The sequence below is a fragment of the Trachypithecus francoisi genome, unplaced genomic scaffold, assembly GCF_009764315.1.
Source record: "Trachypithecus francoisi isolate TF-2019V2 unplaced genomic scaffold, Tfra_2.0 Lachesis_group4, whole genome shotgun sequence".
Lineage (NCBI taxonomy): Eukaryota > Metazoa > Chordata > Mammalia > Primates > Cercopithecidae > Trachypithecus > Trachypithecus francoisi.
Window position 1 is genome coordinate 59,284,730 of NW_022681469.1, and position 27,630 is coordinate 59,312,359.

The following is a 27,630-nucleotide window of genomic DNA, read 5'->3' on the forward strand; positions in this document are numbered from 1 at the left end:
GATTTCTTTGCTGAGGACCATCTAACCTAATTTTAGATAGCCTGGATCTTTCTCTGAGTAGAAACCATGCTCTGCTCTGATTCTATTGTCCTGGAAAGCAGAGTAAAATATGCATCAATTGACCTTTCAACAACTGCATTATGAAATAATACAAAGGGGGAATAGGTTGCACATGTTCACACACAAACATGCAACTCTGTCTCTGTCTCTACTCTTTTCCAGAAAATTAAGTTTAAAATTCTATAAAACTAGATGGATATTGCTGAACAAATATAACACATGACATTACAATCAGCCCATTACAAAACCTAGAAACTACTCAAAAGTATGAAGCATTTCTAGTGATGGCCCCAATTCGCCACATATATTCAGCTTATTATACAACCCTGCAGGAGTTCTGCTTGCCTTCCTAACCATACTAATTTTTAAGTGTATTTTGTTTCAACCTCACTTTTCTCAATGTCAACATTAGTCAACTTTTCTGTGATCAATGTGGAAGTGAAAAAATAAAAAATAAAGCACTGAGCATTTCAGACCAGGCAATTAAACATGTGGTTTCTCTAGGCACATATTACAGCATCAGCATTTGCAGCTCAAGAAGCCACTGATGAGTCAGGCTAAAATAAAGTCTTCAATGGAGCTAATACTTTATTTTGCATCTATGCCACCAAGATTACATCATCATGGTGAAACTCATGGTCCACTAATATTTAGTTAAGAACTCCAAAGTTCAGGCATTTTTATTCAAACCATAAAAATCCAGAGGATGCCAGCCTTTACTCTGACATCATATGAACATTTCTGTTGCATTATTTCTTTTTACAGCATTAAATTCACATTAACATCAATGTGAATCTGTGAAAACTCAATGCCATGACTTCAAGTTATGAGAAAGCTTCTAAATAAATGAAGGGATGTTTTGTTTATCATTCACAATCTCAAGAGTGGCTGTGTGAAGTATTTAATAAAGTCAAATATAATATACACAAAATCCAATAAAATTAAAACAAAGAACAAAATGTAACAACATCAGATAGAACAAGAAAAATATTCCTTTGGGTACCATGGACTGTGTTAGCACTTTGAGAAATACAAAAGAAGTAAATGTCACAATGCAATTACAATAAATCTGTTTGAGATTATTACTGTAATCACAGCTGATTTGCAGGCAAATGACTACCTGTTTTGCCTATATATTCTTCCCATGTTGCTTGGCTTATAGTTAAGTACTCAATAAATATTTATTAATTGAATCCAGTGTGTTAGTTGGTCTTTACAAGGAGCTTTTACTGTTACTGCTATCATTAATGTTACTCACATTTTATTATCATTTTACTATTTACTATTATCATTAGCCTTCCACAAATAAGACATTAGGGTGTGACAGAATGCCCAACCTTTAGTCCATTCTGTCTGACTCCAAACCTAAGTACTACCTACCAGACCCTTTATTGACAGATAAAATTATTAGGTTAAATACTGAATTTGAGACCTCGAAAATACTGAATCAGATAAAGTTGTATGAGCATGACAGTTCTATCTTGCTTCCAAGTAGCACCAGCATGACAATTCTATCTTGCATTGTTCTTAAAATATTTTTATTAATAAAATAATGAAGGAATTAAAGTTACAAAAAGTACTGCTTAATGTATCTGATAGGAGCATTTCTTTTATTATCATCAGTGTCGTACTGATCTTTTTCTGCCTACCACATTGTCTACTTTTATAAGTGGCTCTATCTCATTGCAATACAGTTATCTTCACTAACCTGGTGGGCCATCATCTGAAGAATATGATATAAAAGGAAGTTACAGCCATGACTCTGAAAAGAATATCCTTGGAGACATTCACAACACAGACTGCAACATTTATATCGTTTTAATGACTGTGCATCTGAGTGCCTGAAAATAAAACTAACAACTGTTTTCACATGTAATCAGTACGCATATGTCATTTATAAATTTTCAATATGCTGATTTATCATTTCTAGTCTCTATACCAGGGTCCTCATATTCTTGTATTTCTTTATATCTGAACTCATGCAGCTTTCACTGAGATTCAAATAAAGGGGGATGTTTCATTGTTCTAAGACCTGGTCCATTTGTTTCATTGCAATACGCAAGCCAGCTGTGCTCAAATGCAGCATCTGAAGAATGATATTGAAATAAAGTATTCAGCTTGGCAGGACCAATCATACTAAACAAAATAGCTTTGGGCAATTCTGAAATGGTAACACAACCATAGTATTAGTCGCCTATGCTAATAAATTCTACATGACCCTTTAGGAAATAGAGTGGAATTATTTAAACCTATATTCTATACTTCCAGCTCAACTCTGTCAAACAATTTAGCTCTCTCCTGTCTTTGCCTAAATCATTTTTTCTGTACTTAGCAGGGCAGGATTTTTGTTTGTTTGTTTTATTTGGGTGTCCTAATCCAAACGCAAATCATGAGATATTCTATGAGGTAATCATATATATTTCACATATATTTAGCTATAGATACTTTATATTTTATTTTCCCCCAAAATCTAGGTACTTTATGAAATTTAATAATAATATCAAACAATATAATAGAAAAAAACATGTAAAATGACAGAAATATACATTTTCCCCTTACAGTTAAAAAAGTGATAAACTAAAGCTGTCCTAAGCATTTCACATTGACATAAAATTAAATTCAGTCAGATTTATGGCTTCGTGCAATTTCAAACAGTAAAGTATAAATCAATAAATCTGAATTTTTTGTTTGGTATATTTTTTGTGGTTTGTTTTTCACTTCCTTGATTTTATTTAGGAAGGTTTTTCTACTAACAATTTTGTTAAAGGGACTAAGGCCAGGTTCCCAGTGTGCAAAAACACAGCTCGACTCTGGAAGTTTCAGTCAGAAGCCAACTTGGAACTACCCAGTGGCAATAAATACAGAATGCCAAGGGAGATAGAGAAACCTGTATAATGCTGAAACAAAAGGAAGGGTGTTCTTGGCACTGAAAATGATTTTCTCTCATACCAGAGCCAATGTCTTCCTAAATTTGAACCACTATAAATAGTGAAAAACAAACACAAGAAAGATAAGAATTTAAAAAAATAAAAAGAAATACAGGTAGATAAATTCACAAGATTGTTACATGGTTGCCCAATTAAATTACTGCCATAATTTGTATGCCATGTAATAACCATAATGTCTTCCAATATTATAGCACTCTCCTGGAACCAACATAAAAAAGCAAAAATAAATATATGTATTTGTACTTTTTAGTCAGTCTCTTTAAAAGTATTTTGAAATCTTTATTCACATGACCAATAAAAATCTATTATTTGTAAACAGATTTTCATTTTAATCTTCAACACCACTAGGAATTAGGCATTAACATCTCTGTTTTAGAGATAAAGAAACAGATACTGAGAGTCAGCAATTTGAGCTGGATCCAAAATCATCTGATTTCAAAGTTCTCTTTTTATTTAATAATATTAACTGTGATGAAATACATATTATACATTTCACCTATTTAGGAATAATTCAAAGATGTAATACTAAATATCTACTACATATCCAGCCCTCTACTACTATGTCCTAGATTGGGGATATAAGTTAAGTATGGACATAATCTAAGAATAGTTTTTGTGAGGAGATGAGTCTTTTAATAAGTAATTAGAAAATAATTTTTAAATATTTAAAATGATTTAGATATTAAGTATATACATTATGCAGGTGATGCCATTTCTTTCAATATCTATTTTGAAGATATCTGATATCTGAATATGGCAGAGCAGAGAAATGGAATGAAGACATATTTTTAGTCATTCAATCAACCAATCTTGGAGTCTGCCCTATCTTTAGATTTCCTGTTATGTAAAATCATAAATATCCTTACAGTTTATGCCTACTTGATTTGGCTTTCAGTAACTTGAGTCTGAAAGTGTTACAACTAATGCATATTATTATATAAAATTCAGAGAAATTAGCAACATCTAGGAAGAGTTAGGAGGAAGGTGAAGTGCTTATTTGGCTCATGTAACTTTCACCATGTATGTTTATTTAACTATATATATATATATTCCTAAAAACCATTGTTCCAGGCATTGGGAATGCCAATATGAAACACTGCCTTTCCTCAAGGCTTTGCACATCAGAGATAACCAATTAATCACAGAATGTTAGAAGTCATATCATCCAGTGATCTGATTTTTCACACAAAGAATCTGAGGCCATGTAGCTAGTGGCCATGTGCAGTAGAAACTTAGACTTTCATATGCTAAACCAGAAATAGTATTTCACTAAACATAATACCTTCAGATTCACCCATGTTGTTGCAAATGGCAGATTTTTCTTCTTTTTTAGTGCCTAATAGTATGGTAAATGAAATAGGACAGGCACAGATCGATACTGCATGATCTTATCCATGTGTAAAATCTAAAAAAGTTATTTTCGTAGAAATAAAGAGTAGAATGATGGTTATGAGATGTTGGTGGTTAGTGGGAAAGGGAGGTTGGGGAGACGGTCTAAGGATACATATTTATGGTTAGAAAAAAGTTCAAGAGATCTGTTGTACAGCATGGTGACTATAGGTAATGACAATATATTATATTCTCAAAAAATGCAAAGACAGTGCATGTTAAGTGTTTTCACCACAAAAAATATGATATCTATGTGAGGTAGTGCATTTGTTAATTGGCTAGATTATCCATTCCACAATGTATGCATACTTCAAAACATCATATTGTACATAATAACATAATTTTTTGTCCATTTAAAAAATAAGTTTCAAAAAAAGAAATAATGCATTAAAGACTATATAAAGTCACATAGTCTATATTCACTTGGAAGGGAATTTTAAAATAATGCTTCAATATTTGAGTTGGATCAAGCAAATCATTTTATTCCTCATGCCATAGTCTGAATATCATGTAATGGAAATTAATTATATTATACCTGTATATTTATTTCCATTCACATTCATGCCTTCTAGAATTTTTAATTTTTTAAGCCTCCAAAAATAAAGCCATATTTAACTAGGTACAGTATTGTGACTAAGTTCTGGTCAATAGGATGTGGTCAATAGGATGTAAATGCAAGTCTTATGGTCTTTTTCTGGGAGCTTTCACTAAAAGATAGTCTAGAGTTTAATACCAGCCTAGCCAAGATGGTGAAACCCCATCTCTACTAAAAACACAAATAAATTAGCTGGAAGTGGTGACTGGTATCTGTAATCCAAGCTACTTGGGAGGCTGAGGCATGAGAATTGCTTGAACCCAGGAGGTGGAGGTTTCAGTGAGTCGAGATCGCAACAATGCACTCCAGCCTGGGTGACAGAGTGAGACTCCGTCTCAAAACAAAAACAAAACAAAACAAAAAGATAGTCTGATGTGTTCCCCTTCTTTCTCTCATCCCTCCTGCTATTTCAAATGTGCATATAATGGCTCAACCATTACGATTAAGATCACCCATGGGGATGGAAGAACCAAAAATCAGTAGTGTTCTGACTTCTACATAACTTTTGAACTACCACACCAGCCCTGGACCACCTGTGTGCAAGATAAATCAGCTTCCTTTATAAGTCAATATATTTTGGAGTTCTCTAGTACTTCCAGGCAATTAGAATACTAACATCCTAAAGCTAACAAATTATATATTAGTTTAGTCAGGACTGTTTTGCAGAAAGTAAGGGAGATAGATAGATAGATAGATAGATAGATAGACAGATAGATAGATTACATAACTACCATTGTCTGAGTCTCAGTTCTGTAACTGAGTTCTCAGTTATGTGACTGAAAATTAACCTGATAATATTTGTTATAGTCTTGTGATATCTGTTTAGCAACATGTTTACGAGTGACACATACAGACAAAATAGAGAGGGTGGAGGGAGGGAGGAAAAGAGGGGGAGAAAGACAAAGAAGCCCTTGGATAAAGGCTTCAATGACTATTTGCCTCTCTACACTATGAAGCATTGTGCAGAGTATTTAGCCACAACAAAAAGCTGCACCAGGAAAACTCAGTGTTTGAACTTGAATAAAAGGCACTGTATAATTTTTTAAAAAGAATCTTTTCAAAGAAATACACAAATGATTGTTCAATCTATTGTGTTTAACAGAATCTAATTGGATGGTCTTCGCAACATTATACACATTTGTCTTGATCCCAAACTGAGAATGTATTCATGGACCCATAAGAACCAATGTTTTAGATTTTAGTGTGGAGCTGTCTGTAATACTCCCGTGCTATACTCTAAACCTAACCACAATCTCAGAATGTCAGGCTGGGAATTATTAGATTAATTGAACATTCAGACAATTTGGTTGATTGAACACTTTCCAAAGATGAATGCATAGATCATTAGATCAGAAACATGCTCTGGACTAAATCACACTTCTTCCCTATCTTCCTTCTCTCCTTCCTTTTCTTTTCTCCTTCTCCTACATGTTTTCTTTCTTGGCATTTTCACCAAAGAACTTCTCAGATCTGCATAGAGACATACAAAAATTGTCATTGTAATATATTACACTATCCCAACTCAAAGATAAAAAGGATTTTCTGTATCTCTAATAGAAATTATGAAACAAACTTCACATTTTCTCACAGCTTCCAACTATCTTCTCTCCTGAGGAGTTAAATTGAAGATATTGGTTATTTATATGCTGAGGTATACCGACTTGGGTAAGTTACTGCATATATAACTAGAATCATCAAAGAACATTGGGCATTTACATCCTATCTCTATAAATATGTCAAATTAACCAGGGGTGCACAATGTCAGAGATGAACTTTTTACACTTTAGCTTTGAAGCCAGTTCCCCTTAGAATTTACTCTTTGCAAAGAAATTACTTTTGCACTACAGATGCAAACATCAGGAGTTTACATCAGTGATACCTTGAGTGGCAAATGTAGTAAATCTGTTCTGTACCTTGATCAGAACTGCCTTCCTACCTTCACCCCTATTCAAATGACATAATTGTGTTCTTAAGTACTTTTGAAAATTAGGTCACTTCAACCTGTATGCCTGGATGGTTCTGCAGTTAGTTTTAATACTGAAAAAGGAAAAAAAATCTTTACTTCCACCAACTTTACTATCTTCTGATTGCAGGGCTTTATTACAAAGCACTAAAATTTAAAATATTGTTACGATTTGAAGTTGGATATAAATGTATTGCACATAATCTAGACTTTAATTGGCAGTTTGTGGACACAAACTTTCATTCACACCTTGAAACAAGTATCTTCTTCATTCAATAAATATTTATGAGTACTTACTCTGTGAAGTTAGTAAGGGAAGGGACTAAGAAGATACGGAAGCTTGAATATCTAAACTTGAAGATTCTATGGAACAGTAGATAAGATGCAGGACTTAAAACCTAGATAATGGGTCAACAGGTATAGCAAATCACCATGGCACATGTATACATATGTAATAAACCCACACATTCTGCACATGTATCTCAGAACTTAAAGTAACATTTAAAAAAATTAAATTAATTTTTTGAAAAAAGATGCCATCTATCAAAATGATTTTTCAAGGTGTTGTGCAATAAGTGATCTAAAGCAGAGACAAATAAAAGAATGTAGATATCACTTCTAACAGAGCAATCAAGGGATGATATGAGAAGGAGATGGCATTAGAGTCCAGCAGAATTTTCAGCAGGCAAAACTCAGACAATATTCTTGGTTGAGGAAGGGAGAGAAGGATAGAGATAAAATCCACATTGTCCAGCATGGCTGAGATCCAAAGCATATGTAGGAAAATGGCATCAAATACACATAGAAAGTTGAGTTGGGGTTTTATTATGGCAAGTTCTTAATGTCATGGTAAATACTTAGAGGTTGTGCAGTAAGGGGGAAAAAAAAGAGTAGAAAAAGATGTATCATGCTGAGGGCCATTTTAGGCAGGTGAGTTTGGTAGTCATTTGCTGGATGGATTGGGCAAGGGAAAGATTGTCAGCAGGAAAACTGTTAGAAGCTATGGTATTAATACGGACAGGACAAATAACGGGATGCATATACAGTGTTAACAGATGAAAGGGGAAATCAAAGAACAAGTACGAGAATTATTACCAAGACCTAACAGAATTAAACAGATTAAGGAGTCAGAGGAAAAGAGAAGAGACAGCATGAATTTCCAAATTCTTAGTGTATTGAATTAGACAACAATGGGGTGGGATCCCTAAAAGAAACTGGGAAATCAAAAGGTAGAGCTTACTAAAATGATAAGTAAGTTGACTTTTTGGTTTTTAAAGGAAGAAGTAGGGTATACATGTGGAAATGTCCAGAGAGCAGTTGGAAACCTTGACTAGTGCCAGAGAGGACTGAATGAAAACTTGGCTGTTGTCAGATCAGAAGTTGGGTCTGAACATATAAGACTGTGTAAATGTATTAACAGCAATCAGAGAAGTATTGCTTTATAAATAATAAATATTTTCTTCAGAGAAAAATATGATAATTTGCATATCTTTAGAGACAGAGTTGAGGTTAAAATGAGGCAGTAGTTCTACAAGCAATTCCAGCTTAAAGAAACTTTAACTGTGCTACAGTCCTATAACAATAACTTGTACTACGACCACTGTTGAGAATGACCATCTTGCCATGCTGATATTTATTTGGTAGGATGGATCAAATGCTTTGGACTATGCTTATTCATTAACAGGCTGGTCTGTTGTTATGGTTAGCAAAGTTAATATAGAACAAAAACAAGGAATGTCTACATTTGTCACTAAATGTAAAATTTTTTTAATTTCAAAAACTATTATAATCATGACCATTATATGTTTTCTGATGATACAGGAACAACCAGGAGAGTCTTCAGCAATTGGCTACTAATAAAAATGATAGCAGGCAACTATAAATACACCTATATTGCCTTTCCTTATCAGATTATATTAGATGACAAATCAGCTGAGGTAATAGCCTACTGAAAATATGTAATTGTTCATTGTTCATTGTTCTCATTTGCTGAAGCTATTCCTTTGGAAGGCTTTTATTTCCAAGAACACAAATACATCTACCTGTCAGTTTTCCAATAGACAATTTTTTTAGATAGCACTTTGGATTTGTTTTATATAAAACTCTTTTAAATATACCTTGATTATCAAGTATAAAAACAATAATACACGTAGACTATATGTTAATATATAAGAGAAACAGCCTGTAAATAACTTCCATATACTCTAGAAGTATATGTATATCCCTGAAACCAATCCCACATCTACAATGTTTCATAAATTAAGGATGTATTTTTCCATTCACAAAAGTATTTCTCCACCTTTTATTAAAAAAATTTTTTTTCAACAGACCAGCTTTTGATCTTTTCCATTTATTTGAATAAAATCAAATTGTTTTAACATATAATAAATCTTGAACAAAAACATTAAACTATAAGCCTGATTGACAAGTCAATAAATGAAAAAGCAATTTTTAAATTCTACTTTCTTTTTTTTTGAGACAGAGTGTCACTCCATCACCCAGGCTGGAGTGCAGTGGCATGTTCTCAGGTCACTGCAACCTCTGCCTCTCAGGTTCAAGTGATTCTCATACCTCAGCCTCCCAAGTAGCTGGGATTTCAGGTGTGTGCCACCAAGCTGGGCTAACTCTTTTATATTTTTAGTAGAGACGGGGTTTCACCATGTTGGCGAGGCTGGTCTCGAACTCCTGGCCTCAAGTGATCTGCCTGCTTTGGCCTCAGCAAGTGTTGGGATTATAGGCATGAGCCACCGCGTCCAGCCAATTCCTATATATTCCTTAATAAAATGTATAAAGTTGTTTTAAAAATTGATCTTTTCCTACTTTCAATGTAGTTTTGTGCTATTTTGTTTCAGAAAGAAGCAAAAAAGGCAAATGTAATTGGAAAAAATCTTTTGCATAAGTTTATTAGAGAATCTTCTATTTTTCAGACATTAAAATGGACTCTTTTCTAATAAAAATAGTAAGATGATCTCATTGAATACAAAGTCCAAAGTCTACCAAATGATTAAGAAGATTGAGGGGTTGACTTTACAAGTTATAGTCAAGTTTTTATAATAGGAGTTATAACTTAAAATAAAAATTCCAGCGACTTAAAAGCTTTAAAAAAAATAAGATGGTGCTAATCAATGAAAAATGTTCCCATCAATGACTACTATTCAGAAGATTAGAAAAAATATGCCGATTGGATAAGCAGTAATGGAGGAGGCTGCAGCTCCCGGAACAACAGCCACAACATCAGGAGCGGGGGCGGCAGCCGCGGAGGCGGCGGCAGCGGTTTCCCCCACTCCGATCTCCACAGTCACCACCCCGTCCCCGAGGGCAGGCGGAGGGGCCGGCGGGAGCTACAGTAGCGACGGTAGCGGCGCGTGCGGCGGCAGTTGCGGCAACGGCTGGACTAAACAGGTCACGTGTAGGTATTTTATGTATGGGATTTGTAAGGAAGGAAATAACTGTCGCTACTCGCATGACCTCTCTGACCGTCCGTGTGGAGTAGTGTGCAGTTGTTTTCAGCGAGGGTACTGTATTTATGGAGACCGCTGCAGATGTGAACATAGCAAGCCGTTGAAACAGGAAGAAGCAACTGCTACAGAGCTAACTACAGAATCATCCCTTGCTGCTTCCTCAAGTGTCTCCTCGATAGTTGCACCACTTGTTGAAATGAATACAAACGAATCTGAGTCAAGAAATTCAAACTTTGCAACTGTAGGAGCAGGTTCAGAGGACTGGGCGAATGCCGTTGAGTTTGTTCCTGGGCAACCCTACTGTGGCCGTACTGTTCCTTCCTGCACTGAAGCACCCCTGCAGGGCACAGTGACCAAGGAAGAATCAGAGAAAGAGCAAACCGCGGTGGAAACAAAGCAGCAGCTGTGCCCCTATGCTGCAGTGGGACAGTGCCGATATGGGGAGAACTGTGTATTTCTCCACGGAGATTTATGTGACATGTGTAGGCTGCAGGCCCTGCATCCGATGGATGCTGCCCAGAGATCACAGCATATACAATCGTGCATTGAAGCCCATGAGAAGAATATGGAGTTCTCATTTGCTGTGCAGCGCAGCAAGGACAGGGTGTGTGGGATCTGCATGGAGGTGGTCTATGAGAAAGTCAACCCCAAGGAGCACCGCTTCGGGATCCTCTCCAACTGCAACCACACCTTCTGTCTCAAGTGCATTGGCAAGTGGAGGAGTGCCAAGGAATTTGAGAGCTGGATCGTCAAGTCCTGCCCACAATGCCAAATCATATCTAACTTTGTCATTCCAAGTGAGTACTGGGTGGAGGAGAAAGAAGAGAAGCAGAAACTCATTCAGAAATACAAGAAAGCAATGAGCGCCAAGGCATGCAGGTATTTTGATGAAGGACATGGGAGCTGCCCATTTGGGGGGAACTGTTTTTACAAGCATGTGTACCCTGATGGCCGTAGAGAGGAGCCACAGAGACAGCAAGAGGGAACATCAAGCAGATACCTGGCCCAACGAAGGAACCACCTCTGGGAATTCTTTGAGGAAGGAGAGAACAGCAACCCCTTTGACGATGAAGAAGAGGCTGTCACCTTTGAGCTGGGCGGGACGTTGCTTGTACTTTCGACTACAGGTGGGGACAACGAACTGACAGACTCTGAAGATGCGTGGGACTTGTTTTGTGATGAAGAATTTTGTGTCTTAGATCTATAGAAACCTTGCGTGGTGTGTGAGCTGGTCTGCTGACCCCAGACAGCAGCTGTCCCCTATGGTGGTGTGGCAGTGCCTGTGTTCTCTCCTAGGCAGGCCTATCAACTCCAGGTGCTGTGGTAAGAATATTTACCCAGGGTCTGTCTTCTCAACCCCCTCACCTTTCCCCAAGGAGTGTGTTGTTTTCCCTGTTGAAAAAAGTTACAAAAATAAGTCTTAAAGTTAGTTAGTTAGTTTGTTTGTTTTTTGAGACACGAGTCCCACTCTGTCACCCAGGCTGGAGTGCGGTGGCGTAATCTTGGCTCACTGCAACCTCCGCCTTCTGGGTTCAAGCCATTCTCCTGTCTCAGCCTCCTAAGTTGCTAGGACTACAGGTGCATGCTACAATGCCCAGCTAATTCTTTTGCATTTGTAGTAAAGACGGAGTTTCACCATATTGGTCAGGCTGGTCTTGAACTCCTGACCTCAGGTATCCACCTGCCGCTGCCTCCCAAGGTGCTGGGACTACAGGTGTCAGCCACCGTGCCCAGCCTTAAAGTTAGTTTTTTGTAACAGGCATGAGCCACCATGCCTGGCTTTAAAGTTAGTTTTTTGTAACAGGCATGAGCCACCACGCCTGGCTTTAAAGTTAGTTTTTTGTAACAGGCATGAGCCACCACGCCTGCCTTTAAAGTTAGTTTTCTGTAACAGGCATGAGCCACTGTGCCTGGCCTTAAAGTTAGTTTTTTTGTAACACGAATTTAACTGTCGGACAGTTAGTTTAGGTGTGTTGCATCATCTATTTTCAACCAGATTGTGTTTATGGACTTTTCACACACTAATTTTGAGGACCCCAGGTTCAAAACTAAAAGCAGTGGCCCTGCTTTGGGATCCAATGATAGGAGTGATGGGTAAAGGGATCTAAGCTGGCCAGTAGCCTTCTAAGCTTCTCAAACCTGCATAGATGCAGTATTATTGGCCTTGGTAGAAAACTTTGGTTTAGTGGTTTAAGTCTTGTGTGGCAGTTAGATCTTAAAGGACAAAGCAGTATATTGGTAGTTGTCAATATAGCAGTACTAGCTGTTTATATAAATAAGAGAAATGGAGTTAGCCATAGAGGTTAAAACTACCTGGTTATCCCATATATTAACCCAAACTGGGTCTTAGATATACAGTTGTATTTAATGTTTTATGATCTAGTCTTTCCAATATAGGCATTTTCTGAAAAACATTTGTCCTCATTTGGGGCATTTTGTTGTGGGTTTCGCCTTGTTGGCCAGGCTGGTCTCGAACTCCTGACCTCAGGTGATCCACCCGCCTCAGCCTCCCGAAGTGCTGGGATTACAGGCGTGAGCCACTGTGCTCATCCTGACACTTTGATTTTAAACCAGTAAGACCTGTGCCGGACTTGTAACCCCCCCCCGGAATTGTTAAGATGATACATTTGTGTTGTTCTAAGCCATTGAATTTGTGGCAATTTGTTACAGCAGCCTGACATTTTGATTTTAACCCAATAAGACCCCTGCCAGAATCCTGACTGTCAGAATTGTTAAGATAATAAAATTGTGTTGTTCTAAAAAAAAAAAAAAAAGAAAAAGAAAAAAAGAAAAAATATGCCTTGTATTTAAGCTAATGGATTCAAAATGGAAAAACATAATATTCTGAAGAGGAATGTATGATGTAATTGTTGCAAAGAATACATATGCCATTGATATAAATTAGTATTTGCTAAACAGTAAATTTCCACATTTTAAAAAATATTCTATAAAATTTTGAAAATCTACACCAACAACTCAATCTCCTATATTCAGTTATTTCTTTACTTTATTGTGATAAAATAAGGCTTTGTAGGATTTTTAGGTATCCTTCACAATTCTAGCTACATGGTAAAAAATGACAAAAGAGGCAACTTCACAAAGTCAGCTTCTAATTGAATGCCTTTATTCCCGGATTCCCTCTCCTTCCGAATCCTCAAGTTTACATAAAAACTTCAGAGAAAATTTATTCGAATGAGTTAAATCCTTAGAAGTTCTTATCAAGTCCTTTGTGTACTTAGTAATAGAGAAAAAGCTGTCTTCTGCCATGAAGTTACTAAAGAAACATGGAGAAACAAGGCAACCTAAGTGTATGTGTTTCTTGACTCCTTCTCAATTGCCAGTTCCACAATCCCCACATTCTGGGAGCACCAAGCACAGATTACACAAAAATCACCTAACCATCTCCAAGGCCATCCCAGATATGTAATCAGCCATTTAACTATAAACATTGCTGGTATTGTAACATATATGTGCTTATAATCTCTACTTTTTCATATATTACATGTGCATGGAATATCACAGAACTCACCAAATATATCTCTATAGCTTCTCTAATAGAGGAGGACAATGGCTTAATCTATCAGAGCCAATGAAAAACATCTGACTTCCAAACTATGCCATAGTGTTAAATAGTGTCTTGAATACACTTGGGTTTTTGTCTGCAATGCCAAAGAAGACCAAAATCCATATTAAAGATCAAAATCCATATCAAATTGCTAACTTCAAGTATTAGAAGATGCCTTCTGCAGTTAAATAAAGACTGATAAACTTGAATGTTAGCTTGAGGGAATAACCTATTCTTTTCTTTTCCTTTCTATATTTGCTTTTGCCAAACTTCACTCAGGCTGGAAATAATCATAACAATTGGAACCAGCAGAACGAAATAGCTGATGCTGCTAGGCAAGATGAAATAAATATGCAACTCAAGTAATACTAAATATAAGCTCCACATGAGCATACAAGAATGAAACACCTGAGAGAAGACAGCTCTTTGGAGCCAAATCCCCAAGTTTACATTTTACAAGTCGGTATTTTAGAAATGCAATATTTATAATGTACCTGGATTTCACTGAGTGTAAACAAATGGTAGATTTATATCAACCATAGCAATAAGACTAACAATTTCCTAGGGGAAAGAAAGAAGACAAAAATTTAATTTCTAAGAAAAATGTTCATATAAAGTGATAATATAATAAACTTTTAAGTTCTCAAAATAATATTTGTTCTAAAAATTCAGAAAGCACAGAAGCATTGTTAGGGGATTTTTTTTAACCTTTGCTATTTGTAGTATTTTATATTCCTTGTATTTTAATGCAGTCCTACTATAGTATTTTTATGGTTGCCAATGGTGTACATGAAACAATACTGAAATGCAGAATAAAAAGTGTTATAACTCTTCTAAATGCTTATGATTTCAGCATGAAAATAAGCAATTAGTCTTAAAACATTTGAATCATTCTAAGATGAGAAGAAGAAATGAATTCCATTTCTATCAGAAAATTTGAAGCTTTGAAAAGGGAAACTGAACTAGGAATGTGACATATTTAGGTACTATAACTGTCTGTGTTGCAGTTTGTGGTACCTATCTAGGGAATTGGTTCATTAATCCTCTAGACTCTGCGCTATTCTGTTTTAGCAATATAGCAAAGTGGTTAAGAGTGTAGACTTTTAAGTCAGGCAGCCACTTAGTACTGAGCGACCTCAAGCAATCTGTGTGACCTTAGGCAAGTAATGAACCTCTTTTTCCATAAGCTTCCTCATGTTTAACTAATATGATTTAAAAAATGCCTTACTCATAGAGTTAATGTGAGCCTTAAATGAGTGTAATTCCATGTGAAGTGGGACTTTTCCTGTTTTCCTGGAATGTAGCTAAGGCTTCAAAGCTGAAGACAATGGAAAACAAGCAAGTTACTAGTCATATCCCTGGTAAAACCAATTCAAAGACCATCACTCTCATCAGCCAAGGTAGAGAGACGAATTATTTGAAAAGGGATTCTATGAAAACGATGCCTTAAAATAATTGTAATAGACAATGGAGTCTCATCTCACTTTTCCTCTGAGAAGAGAGGAATGTGTTGCACGCACAGAAGTGATCACTCAAAAAGCATCACTCCCACACTAGCTGTTTGTTGAATTCTTGAAAGAATATAGTTGCCCCATGCTGATACCCACAAGCAAAGCGTGAGAGAGTTCTTGTAGAATTTGACAGCTTTTTCCATGAGCCTGAGGAATGTTCATAAGGATGGGGATTTATGCCTACTTCTTGGCAGAAGAATTCTGAAGGTGGGAACCTGGGAGCTGCTCATGATATTTGGGACAGAAGTGAGATGGCTGCATTTCCACTACATGGTAAGTCAGGGATGCCTGAGCTTTTCCTTGCTTTTCAGGAAAAACTAATACAATTTCTCTTGAAGGGATGCTGCCCAAGAGGGTTGCCTGTTGGGTTAAGGGGACAGCCTCAGAAAGACCCTGAAGGTATAACGCAGGGGGAAGGAAATGAATTACAAGTGGTCAGCTTTAGTCTATTCCCCTGTCAGAAAATGCTCCAATAGGCAGAGTGGGGTGTGCGAAGGTGATGAGAAAGCTGGAGTGTCTTTGAAGAACATACAAATATCATCCATAACAGAAAAGCAGCATCTGGATGCCTGACATAACAGTGGACACACATGGGAAGATTAAAGACAAATGGAAGAAGAAGCTTTTCCTTCTTTATTCTTATACCTCCTCATTCCTTGCCCTGACCTCAAGAGGAGACTGAAGAAGGTGAGGTTGGGAGGAGGTAGAGCAAATGGCAAAGAAACAGACTACACTAATCTCCCTTTTCACTGGTTTCCAGAGTTCAAAAGATGAGAGAATCTTTAAATTGAATGCAAGGTTAAAGTTTGTCTTCGAAACGGACTACATTTTTGTTTCACACCTAAAATTGAGACTATTCTGATACATGAAAGAAACAAATAGTTACGAGGTGGGACAGCGATGCTGTCTAGAGGTAGGGTGATGGGGTCTGACACGGTACATTTCAAGGCAGGAGTAGGTGAGAGAAAAATAATTGTTTCTTATTTGCATCCTTTGAGCCAACCTGCTTAATAAACTGGTTACATGAGACAGTACATGTGACTAGAACATAATAAATGATCAGTGCAGTCTAGCTGGTATTATCATTATTAGATATTTCAAAATTGTTGTCCCTAAGTAAATTCAGCAATGTTTGTATTGCAGGGCTAATACACGGACTCTCAAGTTCAGCATTAAAAAATTCAGAGATTCTCACATGAATAAATAAAATATAAGAAAATCAACTGATTTGTCTATCAACCAAACATACCAAAATATTAAGCGTAACAAAAAAGGAAACAACATATTCTTAACACAAAATGTATACTGTGATTTTCCTTGATGGAATAAACTTGTTTCTGACTACTCAGACAATCTAAAGGTATTTTTTAAGAAGGATAGCACATGAATTCCATTTCATCACCAATTTATGATGAACTACTTAATCTATCACTTCTATATTTTCCTTAGTTCTCAAATAGAACAATTTTATTTTTCTAAAGCCTGAAACAAATCTTATACTAGATGAAAACTTCTCTTTCGGAGCTAAAAAAGCCAGTTGAAGTCTCCCAGTAAAGAAAATCTCTTACTCTAAGTAAATTTCTAAGGTGTCTTTTGATAGTGAAGATCTATGGTAATGTCATCCTGCCTCCATCATTAGTAGCCAAACTCTCTTAGATGAGATGTCGACGAGTAATTGACTCAGCATCCTAGCTTTCCACAGAGCTCATACTCTTTTGAATCACAGAAAGTATAGATTACACTTTCATCCATCATTAGTAGCCAAACTCTCTTAGATGAGATGTCGACGAGTAATTGACTCAGCATCCTAGCTTTCCACAGAGCTCATACTCTTTTGAATCACAGAAAGTATAGATTACACTTTCATCCATCATTAGTAGCCAAACTCTCTTAGATGAGATGTCGACGAGTAATTGACTCAGCATCCTAGCTTTCCACAGAGCTCATACTCTTTTGAATCACAAAAAGTGTAGATTACACACTGCTAAAGTTTTTAGCATGTAACTTTAAAATTAAACAGAAACAGATACTTTTTCACAACAGTTTCAGTGTAAGGACAAAAACGATATTTAAAAAACTGGGAAATATAATTTAGATGAGTTATGAGCAAAAATGCATTTCAGAACAAAGTAGGGCATCATTATGCCCTATTTTGGGGAAAAAAATCTTCATGCAAACTGAGTCTCACAATAGATGAGGTAAGTAGTGATCGCATTGCCAAAAATCTACCATAGCATAATACAGTGAGCTCTAAGTATATTCAGAAAGAAATTATTTCAATTTTTTAAAAGTGTTTTTTCAAGGATGGATGAGGTGTAGGTAAAAATTACTCTACTTACAATGTTTATAAGTTATGGAAAGAGGTTATTAAAGTGTGCAATGGTTAATTTTACTTGACTGGGCCATGGGGTCCCCAGCTATTTGGTCAAGCATTATTCTGGGTGTTTCTGCAAAAAAAAATTAACATTTAAATTGATATACTGAATAAAGCAAGTTGCTCTCCTTAATGTGGTGGGCCTCATTCAATTAGTAGAAAGTCTAAATAGAATTAAAATGACCTACTTCAAAAAAGGGAAACTTCCTCCTGCCTGCTTGCCTTCAAACTGGAACATTGTTTTTTCTGCACGCAGACTCGAATTGAAGCATCAGCTCTTCCTGGCTCTCGAGCTTCCTGGCCTTTGGACTGGAACATAACATCAGTGTTCCTGGGTCTCCACATTGTTGACTTATACTGCAGATCTTGGGACATAACAGCTTTCAGAAATGTATGAGTAAATTCCTTATAACTATCTGTTAATCCTAGTTTCCTGGTAGTTTTGTTTCTTTGTAGAACCTTAATGTGTCTCAAATAAGTCAAGTGCTACAGAGAAAGAGAACTTTTGACATTTATTCATTCAATGATATGTTTTCAAAAACATTCTACATATTTTAAGGCATTATGCCAGGTATTAGAGAAACAAATATGAATTAAATCATGCCTGTCCTTGATGAGTTACAGGTCTAGTTTAAATGACATGTTTGAAAACTTCATTGGCAAATCATTGTTATGTACAAAATAAGTGCATAATTTGTTGGGACATGAAGAATAAGGAGAATCTGGATCTAATTCTTACATACCAATTCTGGATAAAATAACTGAACTTTCAGACAGTGGGTTATAAATGTCATTCTTTTAATTTATAGCACAATTTGTAGGACATACAGTTTAAAATACTCCACACTTCATTTCTGGAACTTTGAACTGAGAAGGTACCTATAAAAATGTTTTTTATTCCATGCTCATGAATTTGCAGAATTAATGTAATTAAAATCCATACCAACAAGAGCAATCTACAGATTCAATGCTATTCCTATCAAATTACCAACATCATTTTTCTCAGAATTAGAAAAAAATCATTTTAAAATTCATCTGACACCATAAAGGAGCCTGAATAGCCAAAGCAATCCTAAGCCAAAAGAACAAAGCCAGAGGCATCACCATTACCTGATTTCAAACTACACTATAAAACTATAGTAATCCAAACAGCATGGATTTGCTATGTGTCTAAAAACAGACACACAGACCAATGGAAAATAGTAAAGAACCCAGAAATAAAGCTTCACACCTATACCCAAATGATCTTCAACAAGGTTGACAAAAATAAGCACTGGGGAAAGGACTCCCTATTCAATAAATGGTGCTGAGATATTGGCTATTTATACACGATAGAATGAAAATGGACCCCTATATAATATCATATACAAAAATTCAGTCAAGATGAATTAAAGATTTAGATGTAAGGTCTGAAACACAGAGGTTGCAGTGAGCCCAGATCACACCACTACACTCCACCTCAGGTGACAGAGCAAGACTCTGCCTCAAAAAAAAAAAAAAAATGTCCTTGAAGGAAAGCTAATAAATATGCTTCTGGACATGAGCCTTGACAACGAATTCATGACTAAGTCCTCAAAGGTAATCACAACAAAAACAAAAATTGACAAGTGGTACCTAAGTCAACTAAAGAGCTTTTGCACAGCAAAAGAAACTATCAACAGAGTAAACAGACAACCTAAAGAATAGGAGAAAATATTTGCAAACTATGTATCTGACAAAGGACTAATATCCAGAACCTATAAGGAACTTGAACAACTCAACAAGCAATAAACAAATAACCCCATTAAAAACTGGGCAAAGGACATGAACAGGCATTTCTCAGAAATAAACAAGTGGCCAAAAAACATATTAAAAATACTGAGCAGGACTAATCTTCAGAGAAATGCAAATAAAACCACAATGATATATCATTTCACACCAATAAGAATGGTTACTATTAAAAAGTCAAAAAATAACAGATGCTGGCGAGGTTGTGGAGAAAAGGGAATATTCACATACTGTTGGTGGGATTGTAAATTAGTTCAATCCCCATGGAAAGCAGTTTGGAGAATTTTCAAAGCACTAAAAATAGAATTTCCATTCAACCCAGTCATCCCATCATGGATATACACCTAACAAAAATAAATTGTTCTATCAAAAAGATACCTGAATGCATATGTTCACTGCAGCACTAAACACAATAGCAAAGCCATGGAATCAACCTATATTCCCATCAATGGTGAACTAGATAAAGAAAACGTGGTACATATACACCATGGATTACTATGCAGACATGAAAAAGAACAAAATAATGTCCTCTGCAGCAACGTGGCTGCATGGAGGCCATTATCCTAGGAAAATTAATGCAGAAACAGAAAACCAAATACCACATATTCTCACTTATAACTGGAAGCTAAACATTGGTACACATGGACATAAACATGGGAACAATAGACACTGGGGACTACCAGAGGCGGGAGTGGGAGAGGGGACAAGGGTTGAGAAACTACCTGTTGGATACTATGCTAACTACCTGAGTGATGGGTTCAATAGTACCTCAAACCTCAGCATCACACAATATATCCTTGTAACAAACCTGTAGCAGAATCTAAAATAAAATTTGAATTTTTTAAAATAAGACATTTTTCTTTTTTAAAAAAATTGAAATTGCATATCTTTAAGGTGTACAGGATGGTTATATACATATATATACACACACATATACACACACATATATACATATACATATATTAGTAAATTAAGCTTTCAAAAAGATATATAGTCTCACTATTGCCATATAAAAAAAACTGAATAATTTTGTATCTCAGAGGAAAGTAACTCATTACAAACATAGTACTCAATCAGGAATTCTTAGTACAACCTAGAGAAGAGATTTTTTCAGAATTTGCTCCAAGTACAGCCTAGAATGTCACAGCAATGGGCAAGAAGGTTGGTCTCAAATTAGCACTTTACAGAATCAAAAACTGGGGTATTGTTTAGGTTTTGTGGCCTTTGAATTAAGATTGAAATCATATAACTGATAAAAGCAGCATTGTCCAAGACGGAATTCTTACTATTATCATTTGTATCTGACTTGCTAATAAAGTAAAAATGTTATCTTTAGTGTTCATAAGTGATAATAGTCTGTATATATGATGAATCAATTCCATATGCTACACATTCAGAAGAACTCGATTTAAGAAGATTGGTTTGTATATTATTATAGATGTATGTCCTCCTCTTCACCTATTACAAATATTAAGTAAAAAAGAATATATGTGCAGGCATGTTAAATACAGGCATCCCTCAAATTTCCACTCTTGGTCTCTTCTCATTTTCAATGCTCTTCTAATGGACTACAGCTCTTTGCCAGCTATTACAGCTGTTTTACAGCTATTACTGTAAAAACAATGAATCTGAACTCTCTATACTGAAGGTCCAAAAATCCTGTGAGCTCTAGATATATGTGACCAACAATGTTTGTCAATGAGAAACATGCCATCTGCCAGGCACCTCAAACACATTATATGAGCAGGCACTCATTATTCTCCACGCACTGTGTTCTTTAATACCACTGGAGCAAAATGAAATAAGAAAATCTCCTAAAAATATAAAATAGGCCATTTCTAACTTAATTTTGTTAACTCACCATCTTTAATTCCAATGCCTAATCTAAATTGTTTTAAGTAAAATATCGATTATAACTATCTTATGAATAGTTATGTGCATATATTACTTATGCACTAAGAACCACGATATTCTGAAATATTGTGGAAATAGCGTGCTACTACTTATGCAGTTCTCAAAGACAGCAATTTTCTTTTTCTAGAACAGCTAAAGCCATTTCTCCTGTACATTAAATTTTAATCTTTGCAGTTAATGGCATCTTCATCTCCTTCACACACCTAGCCCTAAGTCAGAAACCTGAAAGTCATTTTTGCCTAGTGCCTCCCCTTCACCACTACCTCCCATTCCAATGAATATAAATTTTTACTCATACCATTCTTAAATATGTTTCAAGCTCACCTCCTCCCTCCATTCCTAGTACTGATGCCAAAACTTAAGCCTTGCTCTCAGTTTCTTCTCCCCTCCATAAATAACTGAAACCAAATTTTCTCCCTTCCCCCAATCCCTCCCATGAAACAAAACAAAAAACAGAAACCCCACCACTTTGTGTTTCTCCTTTGCCTAATCAGTGGTTTTAACTACCTACATATAGTGTCCATAATGTTCAGGTTTCTAAGTAAGGCCTTCCTTGATATGGCTCCAAGTTTCCTTTCTGGAAAAATTCTCGGTTGCCTCCAGAAGTGCTCAGTTACCGCTTTCCTTGGCCTCATTGGTCTATATTTATTTTCCTACCCAGAGCAGATCATCTTTTGCCTCTCCCACCTTGGGTCACGCTCTTCTCTCTGCTTCCCACACGTCCCTTCTTGAATCCCTACTCAAGCTTTAGAGACAACCTCAAAGATCTCTTATTCTGTGCAGCACTCTCCAGCTCCACTTGCTATCTTCCATCTCTAAACTATGTTTTCAATAGAATTGCAGTAAGCATTTTACAAAACATTCCACCTGTCCTATCTTCTTGGATTCTAATAACCACCCTCTAACATGAGGAGACTGAGGCTCAGAAAATGTTAGTCCCATCATAAGGAAGTGATAGCAATGGATTTGGAGCTGAAATCCAATTAAGTCTTCAGACTCCAAGATCCACACTCTGCTTCCTCCTGTCCCTCCTATATGCTGTAAAGGTAGTAATGTTTACTTCTGTACCATCACACTGAGCACAATGTTTTAAGGTTTGATTTGTATATTTTTGTCTCTCCTTCTACTCTGCATTCTTAGAGGGTAGAATCTGATCCTTATTAATATTTTAATGCCAGGACCCAGCTTTAGCATGACATAAAACAAAAATTAATGAATAATTATTTATTCAATTAATCAAAGGATCTTAATTTGCTAGAATATTTTTATCCTGATGGAAGAAAGTAAATTTGTGAGACAAATACAGAAATTAAAGTTCAAGTCTCTTCCATCATAACACACACACACACGCACACACAACTCCTACCCCTCCTAACCATGTATCTTCTTACAGAACAATTATCCATTACCCCATACTAGTAAGCAAGTTTCTTAAAGGAGTGGTATGCATACATGATTTCCAGTTTTTCACTTCCTATTCATTCTTCAACCCTGTGACATGTGGCCATCCACTCCCCTGAAATAGCACCAATAAAGATGATCTTCATTTTTGCCAAATGCAATGGTAACATTTCAGAGCTCATCTTTCTAACCATTTCTGCTTTGCTTGGCAGTACTGACCACTCACTCGACATTAAGAGTGCTCTTAGTTCAGTCTTAGTTTCCTTCCTGGGATCCCCTGACTTCTCCTCAAACTTAGATATCATAGCATTTCTTTGTTCTTTTTTTCTTTTTCTTTACATGCTCTTACTGGAGAGTCTCGTAATAAGTTAATGGATTCTAGCCCTGGAAAAATGGAGTTAGAACACTTTGATGAGTCAGTTTATAGTTGCATGCACTCCTGGGTCAATAGCACAGACATTTGTAAACACTACACAATTTTAAAAATACTTCAAGTTGGATTTTGCATGCATTGTTGGTATATTTTTGTGGCTGGTTTGCTTTCTTGATTATGTTCTATTTTGGATAATTTTAAAATGAATTTGTGTTCCTACATATTACTTCAGAATGGTAAAAAAATTTCTTGAGTCCTACCAGAGCAAAATTCAGTGAGGTAATGGAGACATGCCTAGAATTTGACTGAGCTTATGTAGCTGGAAAATACATCATGATGTATTCTCCAAGATTACTCCTTATCTTGGTAAAGATGCTCCTTATATTGGTAAAAAAAGAGATCTTTACCAATATCTCCAAAACAATAAAATAGGAATAAAACATATTTTCCCATTCTTATAATTTATAGTTATATAAATAGGTTTGTATAAGTAAAAATTATTTTGACTGTAAGTAACAGAAAACCAAATGTAAATGGCTTAAACATCTTGTCTACTGTATTATTCTCTCAATAACAAGGAGACCAGAGATAGTGCTAGTCCTAGCTTCATTATTTCAGCAGTTCTTTAAGGAGCCAGTAGCTTTTCCTCATTCTGTTCTGCCATCCTCCACCTTTCGGCTAGCTCTCTTCACGATCGCAACATGACTGCTCTGGCTTCAGGCATCACCTCCATGTGGAGCAACTTTCATAGGCAGAAAAGTAAATAGTCTTTTGTTGAATTTTATCTGAAGAACTAAGAAATTTCTCAGAAAGTCCCCAAGGGAATTTACTTTTCCTTACTTAGAACTGGGTTATAAGCCATTTCCTAGGTCCTTCCCGTGGTATGAGGTCATCCTGATATGAAACACTTCCCAGTGTTATCAACATGTGGATACTTGAACAAAACTGGCGTTTTGATACTAAGAAAGTAGGGGAGGAGGAGAAGAAATGCATTCCAGGTAGACAACCAACAATTTCTTTAGTAACTAAATTTGTAGTTTTCTAAGTCCTATCTGAAAAGATATTCAACTGAAGCAAAGCATCTCCTTAGTCAATGTTAAAAGTGTCAATTTCCCCAATCAAAAAAGGCATCATGGATTTTATATTAGTCAATGAAGACTTTCCAGTTAATTTTAAAAGGGAGATTTGGGATAAGAATATACAAAGGCATTTTATTGATCCAGTTTAGCATACTGTTTGGGCTAGCAAATATATTAAATTTATACAGTTTTATATTTCATTTATAGTATATATGTATTTTACAAATTCCTTTTTTCAAGCCAGATACACAGACAGTATTTTGCACATTCATATACAGTATGTACTCCATAATGAATCTGACATAAGGAAAATGATTTTAAATTTAAAACATTGATGTAATTCAAAATATTATATTCCTCATTTTATAGCAAAATCTTGTGGGATCCTTTCCACTTAAACTTAGTTTTAGTTTTTCTTTACATTTTTGATTTCTCACCAAAGCAATGCCAGTACTTGTGCTTTAGCTAAACACTTATAAATTAGACATCATTTAACTTATTTTTAATAATTATTTTTAATAATTGCAATATACCATATATTCATAGTATTGAATGCAGGTCTCTCATTTCACTCTAAGGCATTTAAACAAATAAAAATGTAAACCATTCTGCAAATGTGTTATCCAGTTCATGAATAAGTATGTACCTTGTCCCTGACTCTTCTTTTGTAACATTAATATAAGGTTATTATCCTGTGCATTATAACATTAATATTAGGATATTATCCTGTACATTGCAACATCAGCACATTAGTTTGTACGTTATGTGGTCCACCAGCCACTTTGCAATACAAATAAAAATGACCAAAATCCAAACTTTTAAATCTGACTTCTTTTTATCCCTTATCAACAACTAATATATACAACACATAGAAATCATTTAGGTGCTTTATTTCATTATGTCTTCATGGACTCTCATTATCAGAGTTAATGAGTTAAAAATATCACTCACAACTGAAAATTGATGGGTGACTATGCAAGCTTTTCAGATTGATTTGTCACACATGGAATAGTTTAATGTAACTGCTTTCCCTAAAATAAGGCTAGATCCTCACATACATAAGTGCCTTTCTGAGACTAACTATTTAAAAGCTGGCACTGAACCTTAGTGTTTGAAGTGTGTGTGTGTGTGTGTGTGTGTGTGTGTTGTATTCCATGTGTCCAAAGATGCGGAACAAATTTGTTGTTCACTAGGGTGACTCCCACACTAGACTGAAGAAGAGCAAAGCATAGGAACTTCCAACTAAAGAGAAAAAGGAGATCCAACTATAGATACTGTTTCAGAAGAAACACTAAGAAAGAGGACTTGAGTATTTTAACTGCTAGTAGGTAATAGCATCTTTGATAAAGCTTTTGCTCTTCCAGAAGAGGGAAACACTTTTCTTCTGCTTATTCAGCCTTCACTCTTCACACAAACAAAATGTCTACTCCCTAAGTATATGACTTGCTAGAATGGTAAGATTACCATTATCTATGTTCAGGGTGTTTTTAGAAGTAAGCCAAGACTTTTGGAAGATTTTAGTGACCCTCCAAGCCTAAATACTTGCTATGTTTTGAAGAAATTTTGTCTAGCAAAGAGTTTAACATCCTTACATCATAGACTGTGGAAAGAAAAAGGAAATTAGGTATTGCAGATCAGAATGCTTCACAAGGCTGGGCACGGTGGCTCACACCTGTAATCCCAGCACTTTGGGAGGCAGAGGTGGGCAGATCACTTGAGGTCAGGAGTTTAAGACCAGCCTGGCCAACATGGTAAAATTCCGTCTCTAATAAAAATACAAAAATTAGCCGGTGTGATGGTGGGTGCCTGTAGTCCCAGTTACTTGGGATGTCAAGGCTGGAGAATCACTTGAACCCCGGAGGCGGAGGTCTCAGTGAGCAGAGATGGTGCCACTATACTCCAACCTGAACCTGAATGTTTGAAGTGTGTGTGTGTGTGTGTGTGTGTGTATTCCATGTACCTAAAGATGCAGAACAAATCTGTTGTTCACTAGGGTGACTCCCACACTAGACTGAAGAAGAGTAAAGTGAGACTCCTCACCAAACAAACAAACAAACAAAACAACAACAACAAAAAACTTCACAAAAAGCAACAGTGGACATTTCATATTTCTGAAACTTATTGGTGTTTACAAAATCCAGCTAATCAGATTTGACGAGTTTAGGGTATGTCACTAGATAAATCTGTGGGTTTCTATAGCACTTATTATCCTCTGCCTAGCAACACAAAATATTCATATAAGCAACAATACTCACTTGTAAAATGCAAAATGTTAAAAATGTATGTAATTGTTTTTGTATTATTTTTACTCAGACATTCTCTGTGATCTATCAAGTGACAGTGTATTTGTGCTACTCTTGGTCCATGGCATTATAAATAATTCTATTTATATTGGTATTGGGAAACTGACTTTTTAACAAACATCTTCAAACACAATGTAATATAAAAATAGATTTTTAAATATACATTTTGATTTTTAATAAAACAGTTATGTTTCTTTCTTTTTTTTTTTTTTTTTTTTTTTTTGAGACAGAGTCTCGCTCTGTGGTCCAGGCTGGAGTGCAGTGGCAGGATCTCAGCTCACTGCAAGCTCCACCTCCCGGGTTTAAGCCATTCTCCTGCCTCAGCCTCCCGAGTAGCTGGGGCTACAGGCGCCCGCCACCTCGCCCGGCTAGTTTTTTTTTTTTTTTTTTTTTTTTTTTTGTATTTTTTAGTAGAGGCGAGGTTTCACCGTGTTAGCCAGGAGGGTCTCGATCTCCTGACCTCGTGATCCGCCTATCTCGGCCTCCCAAAGTGCTGGGATTACAGGCTTGAGCCACCGCGCCTGGCCAGTTATGTTTCTTTCTACTTCATTTCACAAAGTCACTTAATAAAATCCATGGTATTTACAGAAAAATTCCTGATGTTATATGCATGTGTTTTACTATAAGACAGTTATGAGGTTGATAAAATTTCTTCCACAAATTTTTTCATTAGAAAATTCAACACAGACAAAATCTCTTTTACTTTGTACTATAAAGGTTTATTTTTTTCTTCTGTAATATATCTGTGTTTGGGTATATCCAATGATATATCCGAAGTATGTATTTAGGCTTAAACTGCCATGGTTTTAACAGTGATTTTTTTTTTTTTTAAAGTAAGCCACAATAAATAAAAATGGCACAAAACCTCATAAGGATTCATGTAACGATTACATGGAGAAATTATTTTCCCAGGTAGAGCAAGCCATC

General features: G+C 36.0%; 2 protein-coding genes across 5 annotated transcripts in view; one reads left to right on the forward strand and one right to left on the reverse strand.

Annotated features, from left to right (window-relative positions):
* Window positions 1-27,630, reverse strand: part of MAGI2 (membrane associated guanylate kinase, WW and PDZ domain containing 2) — a 1,467,283-nt gene that overhangs the window by 1,432,519 nt on the left and 7,134 nt on the right. The window lies entirely within an intron of this gene.
* LOC117073703 (putative E3 ubiquitin-protein ligase makorin-4) lies at window positions 9,960-18,752 on the forward strand. Its single transcript, XM_033194952.1, has 2 exons — window positions 9,960-11,543; window positions 18,123-18,752. Exons 1-2 carry the CDS (start codon window positions 10,151-10,153, stop codon window positions 18,131-18,133), a joined length of 1,404 nt encoding a protein of 467 aa, XP_033050843.1. The 5' UTR covers window positions 9,960-10,150; the 3' UTR covers window positions 18,134-18,752.

Coding starts and splice junctions, on each gene's coding strand:
- LOC117073703 (XM_033194952.1), top strand. CDS start 10,151: ATGGAGGAGGCTGCAGCTCCCGGAACAACAGCCACAACATCAGGAGCG.